At 40.9% G+C, this 18,878-nt stretch overlaps 1 protein-coding gene across 1 annotated transcript; it reads right to left on the bottom strand.

Moving 5' to 3' along the window:
• Positions 1 to 1,554: 1,554 nt before the first annotated feature.
• On the bottom strand, positions 1,555 to 18,642 carry LYZL1 (lysozyme like 1). The gene is made up of 5 exons (XM_042948378.1): positions 18,517 to 18,642; positions 16,180 to 16,342; positions 15,534 to 15,692; positions 2,613 to 2,691; positions 1,555 to 1,797 (listed from the first exon to the last, which is right to left on the bottom strand). The coding sequence occupies exons 2-5, from the start codon at positions 16,316 to 16,318 to the stop codon at positions 1,728 to 1,730; spliced, it is 447 nt and encodes a 148-aa protein (XP_042804312.1). The 5' UTR covers positions 16,319 to 16,342; positions 18,517 to 18,642; the 3' UTR covers positions 1,555 to 1,727.
• Between the last annotated feature and the right edge of the window lie 236 nt (positions 18,643 to 18,878).

The following is an 18,878-nucleotide window of genomic DNA, read 5'->3' as shown; positions in this document are numbered from 1 at the left end:
GTATTAATTATGGGAAATTATCAAGGACAATGCATTTTTTTATCCTAAAATTTTATGAAAATATTGAATAAAGAAAACATTTAGGGAAAGAAATAGTAGGATTACATGCTTATAAATTTTAAGAGTTTTGTGACAAGATGGATCAAATTGTAGGGCCAGCCAACCTCTCTCCACTTGGAATTTCAATGCACTCCTTTTTTTCAGTTGAGTGGTTTTTTTTGTTTGTTTGTGTAATCTTTCCCCTCGTGTTTGCATAGCTAACACCAGTCCCATGCCAGCTTGGGTCATGAACACAGTATTACTGGTGTAATTAAGGTGGTTTGGCTAAGAATTGGGGCAGCAAAGCAAACAGATAACAGGACAATAGTAAAGAATGATGCATATTTATGAACTTCTAGAAGCACAAATTGTTGACTTCGTGCAACTAAACGGATTCAACATTTCTTACATTTTCATCAGCCATCTTTCAGAATTCTTTTTCAATTCTTACGCGGGATCCAAAAGCTTTCTCCCCCCTGGTTTGTAATGCCTGTTAAATTGTCACTGAATTATGTTTGTTTAGCACATACGAGACGTTTATATTCTTTTGGCAAGTAGCAGTTTGGATTTTTTAAAGCCTATGCCTGCAAGTGAAGCCAGTGGCCGTGAAATGGGCCTATGGTAAAGCCTAGGCAGTTGGCAACTAGAGAGTGTTTATGGGTCAGCTAGGTGCTATCCCAAAACTCATCAGTCTGACCAGTGGGGGCTTTCTTGTAAGTGGGAAACTTATTTAAAATAACGATAGGCATAACCATTTCTTCAACAAACCTTAACTGAGTGCATTCTTGAGGTCAGATTGCATTCGACTCGAGCTTCCCATGTAAAGTTACGATCACACAGCCCCAACCACCTCTGCCCCGGCAGGACGGAGAACAGACAAGAAAAAACTCGGCAGACCAAAGCTTGCCTGCCAAGCGGGCCATCCTTGCCTGGAGCAGAGGGCTTTCTGGGAATAGCTCTTGAGGGTCTGAGCTCCTCAGCTCTGGGTTACATGTAATGAAGCGTCCTTCAGATCATCACCAGTTCCCTGACCAAAGTACTAAAATCTAAAGGTCTAAGGCTGGAAGCAATTTTACCATGAGATGTTAGTATAGTTTTGAATTTGATAGATTTCATTTGAATAGGTGTTGGAACAACATGGGGAACTCTCCTAACGTTGGAGATGAGAGCTGCACTTCACCACTTTATTTCCATTGGAGTGTCCGTCAGGATTGCCTAGAGGGCAGAGAACATTCTCTCTGGCAGTGGTAAGCTGAGGAAGGACTGTGTGTCTGCTGACCAGAAGAGTGACCTAGTGCTTCAGGACAGAAGTCAGCAAACTATGGTCATTCATCTAGTGTTCTCCATGACCTGGGAGTATTCTTTGTAAATGAGAAGCTGTCTCAGGGCCACAGGAACCAGTAATCCTTATAATGATGGCAGAATTTCATTCCTCCTGGAGCCAGAACATTTTGCAGGTGACTTTACAAATCTTAACCAGGGTGCTTTTATGACATCACTGACATGGAGTCTGGGTGAGGTAAAGATACTTAAGTGGAAATATTTATTTCCTTAAAATGATAACTTAGTTTTCCCTCTCCAACTTTGAGAAGGAACATCAAGAGGAAGGGGGACAAGGTGATACCAGCATTTTGACATACTACAAATCCTAGGGACTTGTTGCAGAGCGTCCTGGGTCCGGTTCCGGTTCAGGAGACCTCACATCCTTTTTTCCATTCAGACAGGTCTTTGCCCTCGCAGTGTTTCTTCCAGCCTTGCCTGAGGAGGACAGGGAAGCAGGAAGAACAGAAAGAAGCATGACAGTCCAAATATTCTCAGGTTCAAAATCATAGGTAATTAACCAAAACAACCAGCAGCACCCAGGACTTAGTTTTATTCATTTCTGAGATCCAAGGACTCTGTCCCTGTGCCTTGTTAAGACTTCTCCCTTCTTGATTTTCTCCTAGTCCTTATTAGCCTCAGCAACAGGTAAACAACTTGCATAAGGATGGGTCATTTAGTTAAACACCTCCACCTCTGAAAATTCAGGTTCCCCAGGTGGGTGACCTGGTTAGCAATGTTCACAAGACACCCAGCCTCAGAAATTGACAGTGAGCACCAGAAACCATGTCTCTGCACAATCCTAGGGCTGTTTCCAGCTAATCTAGGGTATGGCTGACGTGGTTATTCTTCTCTCGCTGCTTCCTGTTCTCTCTCCCCACAAAATGTTGCTCTAGCTCTCCAAAACTATATCCAAAAGTTGAACAAGCTCAAGCTTTTTCCCTCTGGTGTATTGCCTTCACCAGTAATTCACATTCGAAAATATCTGTTGTTCCACTGTTTGGACCATCTTAATGTGAAAGACGATCACACATCGCCATGACTCATAACGTCTCTCCTCCCCGTAGAAACCCCTTTCACGGTGTTCACGGTACACCCACACACTCATGGGGGAGGGTATAGACAAGGTCACATTAAAATCATTGGACCATTCTGCAAAGGGGAGTTTGTCAGTGCCCGCTGCAGCCGTGATGAATGGACACACGGTCGTTTTTTTGCCCTGGTCGGTCCAAGTCTTCCAAGGAGACTCTTACCAATAGTTCATCCCTTCTGTCTCTTTAGCAATTTTCTTGGCACAGATAATCGCATCTGTGAGGTCGTCAGTGAGCAAGGCTGTGAAAGAGAGGAGTACAGTATTAGCTGAGACTGTTATTTGAGGGGAGCCCCCAGTCACTATTTTTTGGAACGGGAGGGTAGGAAGAACTCTGAGATGCATTCTTATTTTTGTTGAGCTTCTTCACAAATCAAAGAATTTTTTTTTTAAATTTCTAGAGTAGAATATCTTGACTTTTTGAAGTTTTAGTCCTGAAGGGTTTTTGGAAATGTTTAGAAAAGACACGGTAGGTGGTGCCTGGCCCTTGAGCATCTGACTCTTGATTTCAGGTCAGGTCACCATCCTAGGGTCATGGGAATGAACCCCACATCGGGCATCGAGCTCCATGCTCAGATGCTTAAGACTCTCTCTCTCTCTCTGTCCCTCCCTTTCCCTCATGCACATGCTCTCTCTCTAAAATAATTTTTTAAAATTTTTTTTAACGTTTATTTATTTTTGAGACAGAGAGAGACAGAGCATGAACGGGGGAGGGTCAGAGAGAGGGAGACACAGAATCTGAAACAGGCTCCAGGCTCTGAGCTGTCAGCACAGAGCCCAACGCAGGGCTCGAACTCATGGACCGCGAGATCATGACCTGAGCCAAAGTTGGCCGCCTAACCGACTGAGCCACCCAGGCGCCCCTAAAATAATTTTTTTTTTAAAAAAAGACACAGTAGGAGAATGTTTTCTGTGTCCTGAAGAAACACACAAGTAAGAGGCACAGTGAGTACAAGGTTTTCTCTACTTGGGTTACTTTGACACATGCAATCTCCTTATAGGTAAATATGAACCTTGTCCATTTAACTTTGCAGTTTGTGCATTAAAAGCAAGTTCTACCCAAGGTGTTTATCATAGGCAAGTTTTTTATGTCAAATACATTGGTCTTTATTATTTTTTCTATGGCTTTCAGACATAAGGAATCTTTTGATTGCAAATGAAATCATTGGTATCTGCATTCTCTCCTGCTTGTCCAGAAGTGGGCTCAAAATCCTCAATGCAAACATGACAGAAAAAGGCAAAAAGTATAAAGTCTAGCATCACTTCTGTTGCATGGCGGGTTCTTCAGAAGCAAATGCAGAGACGGGTTTGGGATGCCAACACGTATCCACATCTGTGGAAGGAAGAGGGCAGAAGCCGGACTGGGTCGATGGAGATATTCAGTTGTGATGCAGGCTCACCGAAGTTGGCCAAGTTGTGCCCAAATAGCTAAGTCTTTTTTTTTTTTTTAAACGTTTATTTACTTATTTTGAGAGACAGCGAGTGTACATGTGCATGCATGCACAGGGAAGGGCAGAGAGAGGAGAGAGAGGATCCCAAGAGCGCTCCTCGCTCTTAGCATTCCTTACTGAACACAGGGGTCTATCCCGTGAACCATGAGATCACGACCTGAGCCAGTGAGCCACTCAGGTTTCCCCAAATGGCTACGTCCTTAGGCCTCTACATCACTCAGTCCCTGGGTGTGGACTGCTGCAGAGGGGCACAGTGTGAGATCAGACAGTCCTCTGCGGTTAAGACAGACCCTAAAGGAGGTACCGGGTAGACGTCTGCAAATGCGCAGATGTCGCAGAAGCCAGACATCATCCCTTCAAGGGGAATCTGGGCCGTCCATCTCCCTGCCCATCACAACCACTGATCCAAGACATAAAAGCCAGAGCCATTAGATGGCGTTTTTATTTATCAATTAAGCAAAGATCTTGAAAGAATGGGGTAATACTGCGTGTTGACGAGGGTGCGATGAAATAGGCACTCTTCCGTACTTCCTGGTGAGAATATAACGGGTTCAGCTTTTCAGGAAAACAATTGAACAGCATGTGTCAAGAGCCTTAAAGTGGTCTTATCCTTTCAGCTAGCAATTTCTCTTTCTGGGCCTATCTTAAGGAATTCATTACGACCCGAGACAAAGATTTATTTACAGAGTAGTTTATTGCAGCTTAGTGTGTAAGAGGAAATTGATTTTCAAGCGTAAGAGATCTAATTGCCTCATAATTAGGGATGTTCACATTAATAATAATACCTCCACAGAATGGAATAAGGTGCCATTTAAAATCACGGGTTGACGTGGTTTCATAATAGTGGGACATGCTCCCAATATGAAGTTCTCAGGATTGTAAAAAGATCCACCTAGAGCTACACCATTCAATTTGGTAGACATTAGCTATATGGGGCTATTTAAATCTAAATGAATTTATACAATCAGAACTTCAGTTCGTCAGGTGCTCTCACTACATTTCAGATGCTTTATAACGTCTTTGTTGTGGCTAGTCGTTCTCATATTGGATAGCCCAGAAAACATTTCCGTTGTCACAGAAAGTACGATTGGACAGCACCGGTTTAGAGAGAAAATAAAAAGATAGTCATAGCCACTAGTATTTGAAGGTTTAGCTCTAAATTGTGGCATCACCAATGCTTTAAATCTTCTCTGCATGTTTCTAATTTTTTTACAGTAGAAATGCATTATTTTTATTTTCAGAAAAATATAACAAAAAAGAATCATATTGCGATCAAAGGGATCGCTAAAACACAAAATTATTTTGTAAACTCAGTTGAAAATGGTGTTTTTCTTGAGTATGCCAACTTAGTTGCTAATTAAGTTGCTTTCTCAGATAAGCTAAACCAGAAGATATAGGTAATGATAGATTGCTTTAAGCAAATTCACCCAAATGTGGTGGTTTTTAAATTTAAAACAAAATTCTGCTAAACAAGAGAAAACGAATGAAAAATATGAGCTATAAGTGATGAAAAATTGGGACAATATATTCAAAGTCATCCTTTGATACACAGTGAAAATTAAAGCTTTGTTAGCTTATATGCACCTTGTTTCTAGAGAGATGAATAGTTAGAATATCAATTACTGTTACTAACACCTGCCTTTATAGAAAAAATACTCTGGTCAGGCTCATGTTAAGTCCCTTCATGTATTATCTCTGTTAGGACTTGGAACAACCATGTGGGTGAGTACCATTATTAACCCATTAAACTGAGGTCTACACCCAGTAAATGAGTCTGCATTCAAACCTAGGGCTTAAATTCTGTTGTCTCCCCTGCTTCCTTCCAACATGGCCACTTAAGCAAAGATTTCTGCTTATAAGACTATATGCTAATGAAGTTGATAATAAAAATATAAATACTCTATTAATTTTTCAAGTAATTATTTATTAGGAGATTATCCAAACTTAAATTCTTGGTATCTGATACACATTCCAATTACATAGAAACACTTTATTTTGTGTGCATAATTATTTTTTTAATGTTTATTTATTGAAAGAGAGAGAAAGAGAGCACGTGTGTATGTGTGTATGCATGCATGAGTTGGGGAAGAGCAGAGAGAGAGAGAGAGAGAGAGAGAGAGAGAGAGGGAGAATCCCAGGCAGGGTCCATGCTATCAGCACAGAGACCAACTCAGAACTCTATCCCATGAACCTAGAGATCAGGATCTGAGCTGAAATCAAGAGTCGGATGCTTAAATGACTGAGCCACCCAGGTGCCCCTGTGTGTATAAATTCTTGATAAGTGCTGAGATATTGTGGGGTTTGTATTAGGAAGTGGTTGGAGACTGTTTCCTAAGAGAAGTGAGTTCGGTGGGGCCTCGAGGGGTGGGAAGGACATAAATTATACATAGTGGGCAAGAAGTAGAGAGTATTCTATTATGCCAGGACCGGAACACGCGGGAAGACAGGACTGGAACACAAAGTGGAAGGCTTGTGTTTGGGGGTAAGGCAGTTTGCTTGGCTGGAGATGCTGTGTAGCCATTGGCAGCCATTGGTAGCTCCAGTCACTGGCTGGAGATTAGCTGCTGCAGAACCACGTGGTGGAGACCTTGTAAAGTTTGTCAGTCTCCCATTTTGCAATAGCTTTATGTTGCCTAAATGAGATGTTTTCAAAGTGCTAGTCGGACGTGACTTTGAATTTGCTCAGGAAAATTTGTTGAGGAAGACAGGGGCTGGGAAACACGAACTTGATGGGCTGAGATGCGAAGACACAAGGAAACCACCACAGAGGGGCAGCAGAGGGGCAGAAACGAGTCAAGAGAGCAAGTGTTTACAAGGATCCATGCCAAGAATTGCTTCTGCTCAATTTACTTTAAATAGACAAGTCTGTCCAGTCAAAGGGTTCTGTTGAACAGCAAAGCATTATTCAGCTGAATAGTTTATTCTCCCACATCCAACAACAGAAAATGGCAACAATCTACAAAAAAGAATAACTTATTTTCAGGTAAGTTGGTTCTGCTATAAAGTCTGTCTGTCTCTCCCCAGCATCCTTCTGCCTTCCAACTAAAATATCACTACCACGCCTACAATTTAAATCTCCTTCCCCTCTCTGAAGTGACAAAGGCCAACTCAGATACCAGGCTGATGAGAAATAGAGATTAATATAGGTAGACGAGACTAGATACGAGAGACAAAAGTCACCCTTTTTTTCCCCCCTTAAACATCTCTCATTTTAAAGAGGTCTGTGCTATTAGAGGAAAATAAAGATTGATATTTTATTATTATGTGTGTGCATACACATATATATGTTTATATTTATACATACGTATATATACAAATATTCTGTCTAAATAGTTTGGGGAAGGTAGGCAGGAATTCTGGAAACACAATTTGGTATGGGTGTGAGGAGACGGTATAGCTTTGGAAGATGGGCAGGAGGTACATATGAACCGTACATTTATGAAATGTAATGTTTCTTGTAAAGATACCCCAATGCTAACTTGTTTCCCAGTTCCCATGACAAATGTCCCTACTTCTGTAATACGTGGGACAGAATAACATCGTCCATAATTAAAGCTTCTCTGGCCTGAGGCTGAGGGAAGCCAGTTACTAAGGGGTGATTAGGATATAAAACCAACATCCTGTTTTCTATTTTAAAGCTGTCTCTGAAAATCCCATGCTCTTTATGATGAGAAAACAGATAGGAGAGTTCCTTCACCTCTCACCATGAACAGTCCGACATTTTCATTTCCTAGCATTCAAGATTGCCTTGCAGATATACGTTTGCCCCAGACTTCCTTATTTCAAACTAAATTGAACAATATTAAATTAGTCAACTGAAAGTAAAGTCAAGCATGGTCGTGATGGAGTCACAGATTTTCTCTCCCACTGTAAACAGCTAGAAAACTACACAAATACATGAAAACATTATTTTCAGACATTAGACAGCAAGCAATGCAGGATCGTGACCCTTGAAAGATAGAAACCAAATGAGGAGAGTCTTATGATTGCCATGAGTTTCTGCCCAGAGGCACTGTTCAAGCAAGAAAGGTAAAACCCAGGCAGGAGATGGCAGTTTAAGTGGAGGAGACAGAGATAAGAGGCCAAGGCAAGTGGAATTTGTGGAGAAGAGAATCTGAGAAGAAGGGGCCACCCAGAAGGAGAACACCAGAGATCTGCATAGATATTCCACTGAGTTTTTGACCGAAAGCTTAACTGGGTTCTCAAGGGGTAAAACTCCACGAAGCTAGTTAGAAAACGATTACCAGGGACCTGTACAATTACAGAGCTCACCCAGGGCTGGGAGACATTTGTTTTCTGAGTAGTCAGAGGGAAGAGATCTTGGTGAACCCCTGGACATTCAAAAGACACTAGAAAAGCTATGCCTTCGTAGTTGGGTTAAATTAGCCCTACCATAAATACTACTAGCGAACTTCCTTACCACAATTTAAAAGCAAGTATTAACAGGGTCAAGCCGATCAGAATTAAGGACTTGCCAAGGTGAAATCCAATAGTCCTTAAAGGACCTTGACAACATAATTGAGACACTTAAAAATGTAATACATACTATGTTTAGTATCCAACAAAATGTTATTATATGTGCAAAGAGGTATAAGAATGTGACCCACAACCAGGGGAAAGAGCAGTCAATGTTAAGACCCAGAAATGGCACAGCTTATTGAATTGCCAGGCAAGGAATGTAAAATAATTTATAAATATGCTTATTGATATCAAGGACTTAAACAAAAACATGAATAAAATGAGGGAAATGAAATACATAAGCTGATCACCCAGCACTGAAAATATACAATATCGGAAATGAAAAATTCAATTAATGAATTTAATAGATTAGGCACTTCAGAAAAAAGAACAGAGAATGTGAAGATATAGCAATGGAAACTATTGAAAATAAAACACAGGAAGGGGAAAAGACAGAAAAAAAGGAAGAGCGTCGGTGACCTATGGGACAATATCAAGTGATCTAACGCATGTGTCATTAGAATTTTCAAAGGAGAAAAGATGAAAATTATAAACCCAGGGATCCAAAATGTTAATGAATATCAAGTAAGATAAACATAAGAAAACAGACTTCGTGATCACGTTGCTGAAAATTGGGCATTATAAAGAAAACTTAAATGCAGGTAGAGAATAAAAAGAGACATTACACCCTGGGGATGCAAATCAGAAGAACACCAGTTTCTCAAAAAAAAGAAAATAAGCCAGAAGACGAAAGGATATCTTTAACACATTTAGAGAAAAATAGCCTCCAGCTTAGAATTTTATATAGAGAGCAAATAGCCCTCAAAAAAAAAAAAAAAAGAAATATAGACATTTTCAGGCAGATAAAAGCTGAGAAAATGCTTTTTAGTAGACCTCCACTCTAAAAAAAAATACTGAAGGATATTCTTTAGGCTGGAGGAAAATGATATCGCTTAACTGCCTACCCAAATGAATTCCACGAAAGGAGTGAGGAGAGTTGGAGATGGTAAATGTGTGGCAAATATAAAGAGACCCTTTTCCTCAGTTAAACAATTTACTTAAAAGATAATTGCTTCAGGCAAAAATGCATGAGACAAAAATGCAATGACTTATAACACGTTGAAGTAAGGTGCAGGGCAACATAGCATAAAGGATGGGATGGGGAAATACGTATATAGTTATAAGACTCGTGTATTATACATGAGTATAATGTTATTTGAAGGTAGAATGTGAGATGATGCATGTTGTAAACCCTAGAGTAACCGCTGTAAATAAAACAGAAGTGCAGCTAACAAGCCAATGGAGGAAAGAGAGTACTGAAAAATATCCAATAATCCAAAAGAAGGCAGAAAAAAACGAACCCGAACTAGATGGCACTAAGAGAAAACAAACAAAAAAACCCAAGACAGTGGATTTTAAAGTAACCGTGTAAGTGATCACATTGGCTATAAATGATCTAACGTCCAGCAAACTGGCCCACAGGCCTGTGCTCTGTTTTTGTAAATAAAGTTTTATGGGAACCCAGCCACGCTTACTCATTCGCATCTTCTCTATGACTGCTTTTGCGTTACACGGAGAGTCGAAAGTTCCAACTGAGACTGTACACAACGCTAAAAAATTTACTATCTGGCCCTTTAAAAAAACAATTTGCTGGCACTGTCGACAATAGCCCAAGTATGGAAAGAGCCCAGATGTCCATCGACTGACAAATGGATAAAGAAGATGTGGAAAAGAAGGGAATATTACTCGGTGATCAAAAAGAATGAAATCCTGCCATTTGCAACAGTGTGGATGGAACTAGGGTGTGTTATGCCAAGCTAAATAAGTCAGTCAGAGAAAGACAAATATCATATGATTTCACTCACGGGTGGAATTCAAGAAACAAAACAGATGAACGTAGGGGAAAGGAAGTAAAAATAAGATATAAACAAAGAGGAAGACAAACCATAAGAGACTCTTAAATACAGAGAACAAACTGAGGGTTGCTGGTGGGTGTTGGGTGAGGGGATGGGCTAAATGGGCAATGGGCATTAAGGAGGGCACTTGTTGGGGTGAGCACTGGGTGTTATATATAAATGATGAATCACTAAATTCTATTCCTGAAATCATTATTATACTACATGTTAACTTGGATTTAAATTTTTAAAAATGTTAAAAAAATAAACCACACTGAGAGAAAGAAAGAAAGAAAGAAAGAAAGAAAGAAAGAAAGAAAGAAAGAAAGAAAGAAAATAGAGTTTGCTGACCTCTGGTCTAAAAATTCTTTTTTTTTGTTAAAAAAATTTTTTTAATGTTTTATTCATTTTTCACAGAGAGAGAGAGAAGGGGGGTGGGGGAAGGGCAGAGAGAGAGGGAGACACAGAATCCGAAGCAGGCTCCAGGCTCTGAGCTGACAGCCCAGAACCCGATGTGGGGCTTGAACTCACAAACTGTGAGATCATGACCTGAGCCGAAGTCAGACACTTAACCGAATGAAACACCCAGGCGCCCCCCTGGTCTAAAAATTCTTAACAAAAAGCAGAAACTGTTGGACCGGATATAAAAGCAACACCTAACTATGTGCGGTCTGTAAGAAATTCACAGTAAATATAAAGATGTAGATAAGTGAAAAGTAAAAAAATGGTGGGGAGCCTCGGTGGCTCAGTTGGTTGAATGTCTGACTTTCAGCTCAGGTCATGATCTCTCTGTTTGTGAGTTTGAGCCCCGCATCGGGCTCTGTGCTGATAGCTCGGAGCCTGGAGCCTGCTTCAGATTCTGTGTCTTCTCTCTCTCTGCCCTCCCCTGCTTGTGCTCTCTCTCTCTCTCTTTCTCAAAATTAAATAAACATTAAAAAAATTTTTTAAGTAACAGAATGGAAAGAAATATATTGTGCAAAGAAAACTGAATCACTATAGTACTATCAGGTAAAGTAGATTTGGGGATAAGAAATATTATCAGAGTTAAGGAGGGGCATTGGCACTAATGATAAAAGGGTCAACTAATTAGGAAGATTTAACAGTCCTCAATATGTATGTATCTAATAACAGAGCTTCAAAAATGGACAAATCTGAAAGAAGAACTATGCAAATTGTAATTTTATAGTTGGAGATTTCAATACATCTTTCTCATTACTTGATAGAATAAGTAAGAAAATAAGTATATAATATACTTATAGATAATTATAAAATATACATATAGTATAGATGCTTATATATATATATATATATATATATATATATATATAGTATAGAATATCCACCTAGCAACTGTAGAATACACATAATTTTTTCAAATGCACATTTGCCCTAATTATATGCTGTATGGTGACCATAGATCTATGTCACAAATAAGGTTCAAATCATTTTAAAGGTTTGAAACCATATAGACTACTGCAATAGAATCATTTTAGAAATCAAGTGTAAAAATTCATCCTGGGATCATCCCTTATAGTCATCTTGGGCCTTCCCTTTGGCTCTCTCCTTTATTGAAATGTCTTGTTTTGTGGATCTGTGTCTTCCTATTTCTTGGTTTACCTTGTCCGTTTGGTGGAACACCTTTTCTGTGCACTAAGAGACTGATCTACATGGATGACATCAGTAGACACCCCCCCTCCGCCCGCCCCCTCCTCTGACTTCAGAGTTGAACGGTGAACACCAGCAGGAGATTGCAAGGGAAAAGGACAGTGAAGTTGGGATATATACGTTTCCTTAGGTTTTTTTTTCTGTCCAGTCACCAAGAACAAACTGTGTCCATTGATGGAAGGTCACAGCTCCTACAAGGTAGCCTTCGCCATATGGACCCTGTACCTGGGTGTGGGTCACGGCTGTCTCTCCATTTCCCCTTGGGCCAGGAGTTAGTAATGGTTTGCTGTTTCGAATCCCTTGCTTCAATACTTGGAAATAGCTTTTCTTGAAGATTTTAAAGACAGGACTCTATTTTCGTCTAGCTTCCCAGCGTTGATATTGAGAAGTTGGATGCCACTCTGATGCTTGATCTTCTGTAGGGAACATGTTTCTCTCTCTTTGAAGACGATAGTGTATTCTAATACTCTCCGGTTTTCTGAAATTTCATGAGGCTGTGCCTTAATGTGAATCTATGTTAATTGACTGTACTCCTTCCGTGATGAACCTTATAAATTGGAGATGCGTGCCTTCCTGTCCTGGAAATATTTTTGAAAGATGTCACTCTATCTACTGTTCCCCTTCTTATCCTGCTGAAACTTGTATTACTCAGATCCATTTATTTTTCTTATCCTTACTTCCCCTATTTTCCATATGTCTCTTTCTTCTTCATTCTGCTTTAGAGGGAGTTCCTTAATCTTATCTTCCAACTTATCTATGGAGGTTTCCATGTCTGCGATCATACTTTAAATTTCCAGGGGCTCTTGTTCTCTAAATGTTTCTTTTGTTTTTATAAAAGAAAGCATCCTTTTCTTGTTTCATTGATATGACTGACATGTTTATCTATATGGAGATATTAATGATAGTTTCCTTTTTCATTTGAAATTTTCACGTCTCTGTATCATCTCTGCTTTCAACAAGTTACTTTTATCTGATTTTGTTTTTTTCCGTTTTGTTTTTGTTTTGTTTTACTTTGTCTTATTCTTTCACGTCAATGATGCTTCAATGATGTCTGGTGATCTTCGGTTATCTGCACTTATTTAAGAAAGAGGGACTAAAAAGCTGATTGGGAATTCTGTACACAGACACTGAGATTTTCAACTATGTATCTCACTATAGGGAATTCTGGCTAGTTTTGTTCATGGAGAGGTCCCACTCAGAATCTTCAGTTATTTCCTTTTCATCTGTCTGAATCCCCCAGAACAGAATCTTCTCTTCTGGCTTCCATCATTCTGAGATCTAACTGGAGGAAAGGGACTGGGACTATGGAAACTTCAATTCAATCTCCCATGTCTTCAGTATGGAGCTCTCCCATTCACAGGGTGTTGAGCTCCCTCAGTTGAGGGACGTTTTACTTGCTGTCTCCAGAAGGGAAAGCTCCAGTATTCTGCCAGGATTGGGGAGAAGAAGTCAGTAGTTAAATAGAGTCAGGAAGGAAATCTGATGGTCTAGCTGCTCCTTAATTGGACTTCCAATCGATCCTCCTATTTTCTACCTACCTTCGCTCGAGTTTCCGGAATTAGCTGATCCTGCTGATTTCTGAGCCCTTTTAGGATTCTGTGGTTGCTTCTTGGCTTTTCCCACTGTCAGTTTAGGACTCAAATTTCTCTAATTACTAAATTAGTCCTCCTGCTTTTCAACTTCTAAAAATGTGCATGTCCGTGGGTTCTACTCCTGAAACCAATACTGCATGGTATGCTAACGAACTTGAATTTAAAGAAATAAATTTTTAAAAACGTACATGTCTAGTTGCTGGGTTTAACTGGAAGACTCCATTGGCAAGCTCTTGGGGATGCTAATGAAATTGACCGTGGGTGGGGAGGGGTTTAAAATTCACACCCGTAGGAAGGTGAAGATACTGAATGTTTTAGTCCAGAAGGTAAGGAATTAAAGGCAAGAAATATCGACTAGTCATTTTCAAGCATTTAAATCAGTTTCTATGTATAAGGCTGAACAAATTCATTTTGAATAAATCCAGAAGAAAAACTAGAATTAATGGAAGAAAGCTTTAAGGAGGTAGATTTTGGCTCATCAAAAGAATGTTCTAAGTTAAGAGTTGATCGACAATTGTGTGCTCTGCCTCAGGAGTTAGTGAGCATTCTGTTTTAATGTAGGTGTAGGGACAATTTACTAGAAAATTAACACATTGTTCAATCTTTCATACATTCAGACATATGTACTGATCACATAGTAGTGTCAAAAGGAAATTAAAAGTTTATTTTTTGCTTCTAAGGAGTTCGCCACAGAATATCTTATAACTCCGTGTCTTCACCCTTGCTTCTCATTTCTTCCATTCATTTATTTAACGAATATCTATTGAACCCCGAAACTATGGCCAGGTACCACTCTGGGCAATGAGGATACCTCAGTGAACAAAACAGATGAACCCCTGCCCTTGTGTTGTAGAGTGGAGATGATTGGTTGAGTATCTCTTGCATGTTATTCTCCATGACTCCCAGCCATGACCATCATTCAGATCTTTCTCTCCCCTCCACACCTGCAGTGGCACTTAAACGGTCTCTTCTTCAACCTATCTCACACCCTGTTTGCAGATTAATCCTTCTGGAGCAGTGCTCAGACAACTGGCCTCTGTTGATGTCCGATTGCAGGCAGAGATCAGTACACATGTCTCAGCCTCGCCTCCAAGGCCCTTCACAGCCAGGTGGTAATCAACCTTTCCAACCCCATGTTCTGTTATTTGTCTTTATGTTCCCTTTGTTCTAGATAATACAAAGGTCTCACTGCTCTCTGTGCGTGCACCGAACCTCCCCACATGCACCTTTTAGCTTTCATGGTCCCCTTAACCTGAAATGACTCATCTCTGAATGTCCAAATCTTACTTATCTTCCAAGTCTTAGATCAAATATCATTGTGTCTACAAAACTTTCCATGACTTTATCCATAACGTCTTTGTCCTCTGCAGTCCACCATACTCAGCCAACACCTGGTTACAGTCATTTAACTTCATAAAGTGTATGACTTGTCCTAATACCAGATTTCATGTCTGATGCTTTCTGCCAGCCTCAACTCGGTGCACATGTATATTTTTTAAACAATTGAAGTAGCACCCTCGGAGTGAATTCTAGCTTAATTTCCACTGTTTAAGAAATTTAAAGTGTATTTAGTGGTCTCATTCTGTACAAATAAGCATAAATGCATACTTCGAGCAAATTGCTCATGGAAAGCAGTTGGCAAACAACTCTCTCCTTCCTGTTGAAGATATTTCATGTCCATATGCGTGAAAGGATAGTAAGGTCATCTGTCCACCCCTCTGTTGTTATGAAACAACATAACTTCATGAAACAACTTCATGACTTCATAACTTCATAACTTCATGAAACAACATGGCTTCATGAAAACCATCCTAGAAGGAATAAGTCCTCGTTGGGCAAGCAGGCCACAGAACTCTGAGTGTCACCCAGGGGGAGCCGTTCCATAATTTGTTGGCATGGTGTAGACCTACTTGCACATCTGAACTCGAAACCTCCGCTAAAACAGAAAATGGGTGGATGTTCCATGATCAGCTTTCCTGCCTCTATCCCCCAGGACGTTATTTTTGGAAAAGCAAAACCGTACCCGAGCAGGCGACGTGACAGTGGTTCTTCTCCTGTAGCTTCGCATGTCTGCACCACGTGAAGCTGTTTATCTGGAAAATGCCGTAGTCAGTGCTTCCATCCTCCAGCTGGGTCTGTGCCGTCGTGTTGTAGTGGCTCTCATAGTATGCCATGCATATCCCTAGAGGAGGAAAAAGCCAGGAACGCCAGTAAATGTATGTTTTCCCCTCCAACACTGCTCTTAGAGGAGAGTTCTTTATACGTGTTATAATAATGCTGTGGTCCCAACCTAGCTTGGGGAAGGACAGGGCAGGTAGTATACCCACGGAGCACACCCTAAGCCACATACCTTGTCAGTGGCTACACCTGGACTAGATGGGAACTCAGGTCCTCCCCCTACTGCGCCAGCAAGGGTGGCGTTGTTTTCTCCTTCCCTGACTGATGGACTCCAAGGGTGAGGACAGGAGGGGCAGGGAGGAGGACAGGAGCCCCAGAGAGCAGCGGTTGAGAAGAACATGTGGACAGCCAGCAGGTGTCCCTGGTGGGGCAGACCGTGGAAGAGCTGGGGACAAGCCAAGGCTGGAGGTGTGGGGAGACTTTGATATCTCGGGCAGTGGGGGGGGGGGGGGATCAAAAGTAGAAAAAGAACAGGAAGGAAGAAATCTCACAGTTTCCAAGGCTAAAGCCCTGGTAATTGTCCAGGCCAGCCCTTGAAAATATTTTTGCCAGTTTACAGCGAGTGTAGACTTTGGACTCAGTGACGGTGACCAGGCAGCCAATCAGGGCCAAGATGCTGGCAGCCTTCATCCCCAGGTCTGTTGTAGGCAGAACCTGTCAAAGACAGGAGACCACGTCAAAAAATCTTGCTCTGTCCTGAGTTCTGAGATAAGTCTGTTGCCATGGAGATCTTCAAATCTGCCACAGTTGTGGATGGTTCTGCCTAGAATTTTCCTGGTACTTTTATTTTTATTTTACTTTACTTTATTTTAATTATTAAATTGAAAAAATTTTTGAGTATAATTGACATACAGTGTTACGTTAGTTTCGGCTGTACAACATGGTAATTTGACAAGTTTATACATTACATTATGCTCATCGCAAGTGTCACCATACAATGCTCTTGCAATATCATTGACTATATTCCCTATGCTGTGTCTTTTATTCCTGTGACTTATTCATCCCATAAATGGAAGCCTGTGTCTCCCATCCCCTTCACCCATTTTGTCCAGCAACCCCCCACACCCCCCAATTTCTGTTTCTTTTGATCTTTCAGAGCAGCATGGGGAAAAAACAAAGTACAGGAGTAAACAGTACAAGGAAGGAATGAGTACAGGCTCTTTCCTTAATACTTTTCTTCATGGTCACTTTCAAGTAAATGCTATGTTTCTGGGATCAGACCAGCAAAGAACTAAGCCCTTCTTTGTTGAGGCTCAGTTAGAAACCACAGAGGGCATTCCATTTCCAGGAGTCCCATTTTAACTCTATCAATAGACCAAAATAGAATACAAAGAATTAAGCATTCCTTATGTATGTGGAAACATACACCCCAGTTTCAACCAGAGTTGGCAGATACATGGGTCTGCAAGGACAACTTTTAAGATTTATTAATCGGGGCTTTATTGAAATAAGACTTATGGGTGCTTGGGTGGGTCGATTAGTTAAGCACCCAACTCTTGATTTCAACTCAGGTCATGATCTCATAGTCATGAGAGTGAGCCCTACATTGGGGGGAGCCTGCTTGAGATTCTCAACATGAAGCCTGTTTGAGATTCTCCCCTCCTCTCCCTCTACCTCTCCCCCACTTGCATGCATGCTCTCTCTCTCTCGCTCTCTCTCTCTCAAAAAATAAAAATAAAATAAAATAAATGAAATAAGAAGATTTAACATCTTATCTTTCTTCCATTCTCTTAATACATTTCCAAATGTGGGAGCCTTGTTTCAAAAATATCAGTGTTATATTGCAAATCCAATGTTTTTCTGAGCCCCTCCATCACTGCTGCATAGGTTCCCTTAAAAGTCTTGGTATTGACTGTTGAGCAAGAGGGGACAGCTGACCATGGATCACAAGAGGAGGGAAGTGTTGGTGGTGGGAGTAGAGAAGCCATAAAGAGACCCCCACTGAATTATTTAAAGTGGGAGGAGGATCAAGAGTTCCATGCCTTGTTGTCTACTGGTTTTCTAGAAGTGCTTCCTCTCTCAAAGCAATGTCTTCCCCAAATACAGCAGTCTTGCTGGGATGGGGGTGGAGTGAAATTTATGATACTGAACTTGATATTCATACATATTTTCATCCAGCATAATTTCTGCCATTGCCTAGAGATTTCTAAAGCTATTAGTTTCCTCTCCTAGAGTTACATTCTCCAATTGAAAGGTGATGCTAAAAACAGGGCTGAGTATTCAGAAAGACCAGAGGAAGAGTCACTATGGGGGCTTTAAAGTAACTAAGCAATAAGGTCATCTGGTGTATACAGAATACATACTGGTGAATAGCAAGGCTCAGCAACCCAGGCCTGCTTTTGTAAATAAAGTTTTATCGGAACATAGCTATGCCCATTCGGTAATAGAATGTGTATGGCTGCTTTTCGCAGGGTTGAGTGGTTGTGTTAGAGACCGTATAGGTCACAAAGTCTAAGATACTCATCTGATCCCTTCCAGAAATGGTCCCTTATGTACAACAGTGAGCTCTGTGCTAGGCGCTGAGAGGGAGATACCTGAGGTTTATGATGCAGAGCTTACATATTAAGTTGGTTTCTATCGCCTGCGTGAAAGGGTCCCCTTAGAATCTTACTGGTCACCAACAAAACAAAATGAAACAAGACCTCACAGAAGTGGTAGCCCCAAGCACACTGTTCTCTGCCCTTCAAGCCAGAGGTGGCTCTTACTGGTTCTTTGGGACAGGTGGTTTCACTGGAATAATTTAGGTCTCATCAAAAAGGCAGATTCCTGGTGCCCACTGCAGCGATCGTGCTTAGGTGATTCTGTGAAAGGAACATTATTCTACTTACTCAGTTGGTGACTGGCAGCTTACACGAGCTTCCTGCACCCTGTGAAACCATTTCTGATTCTTACAAGGCAAAAGTGATCTGTCTTCAACCAAGAATCTTTCTTTAGAGCCTTAGCAAGAGAAGAGTTCCTAACTCTTGTTCCCAACTGCCTAGAGATTCTAGAATCCTACTTCTTGGGACTTGGGTGATCACTGCGTTCTGGGCCTTCCTTACTCTTCTTTTCTCTTCTTCCTCCACAGCAGCCCTCCTCACTGCTCAACTCAGCCAGGGCTTCCCTTTCAAGCACAAGCTCCTCTCTCAGGCAACAGTCTCCAAACGTTATCACAAATCCCATCAATAAAGAAACTTGAGCCCGTCCCCCC

This window comes from Panthera leo, chromosome B4, assembly GCF_018350215.1.
Source record: "Panthera leo isolate Ple1 chromosome B4, P.leo_Ple1_pat1.1, whole genome shotgun sequence".
NCBI classification, from domain to species: Eukaryota; Metazoa; Chordata; class Mammalia; order Carnivora; family Felidae; genus Panthera; species Panthera leo.
Note: the sequence above shows the minus strand (reverse complement) of the source record. Positions and strands in the feature narration are given on the sequence as shown.

Coding starts and splice junctions, on each gene's coding strand:
- LYZL1 (XM_042948378.1), bottom strand. CDS start 16,318: ATGAAGGCTGCCAGCATCTTGGCCCTGATTGGCTGCCTGGTCACCGTC. Junction 15,693..16,179: donor GGGCTTTAGCCTTGGAAACT/GTGAGATTTCTT, acceptor TTCCTCCTCTAG/GGATATGCATGGCATACTAT. Junction 1,798..2,612: donor ACAGAAGGGATGAACTATTG/GTAAGAGTCTCC, acceptor TGTCCTCCTCAG/GCAAGGCTGGAAGAAACACT.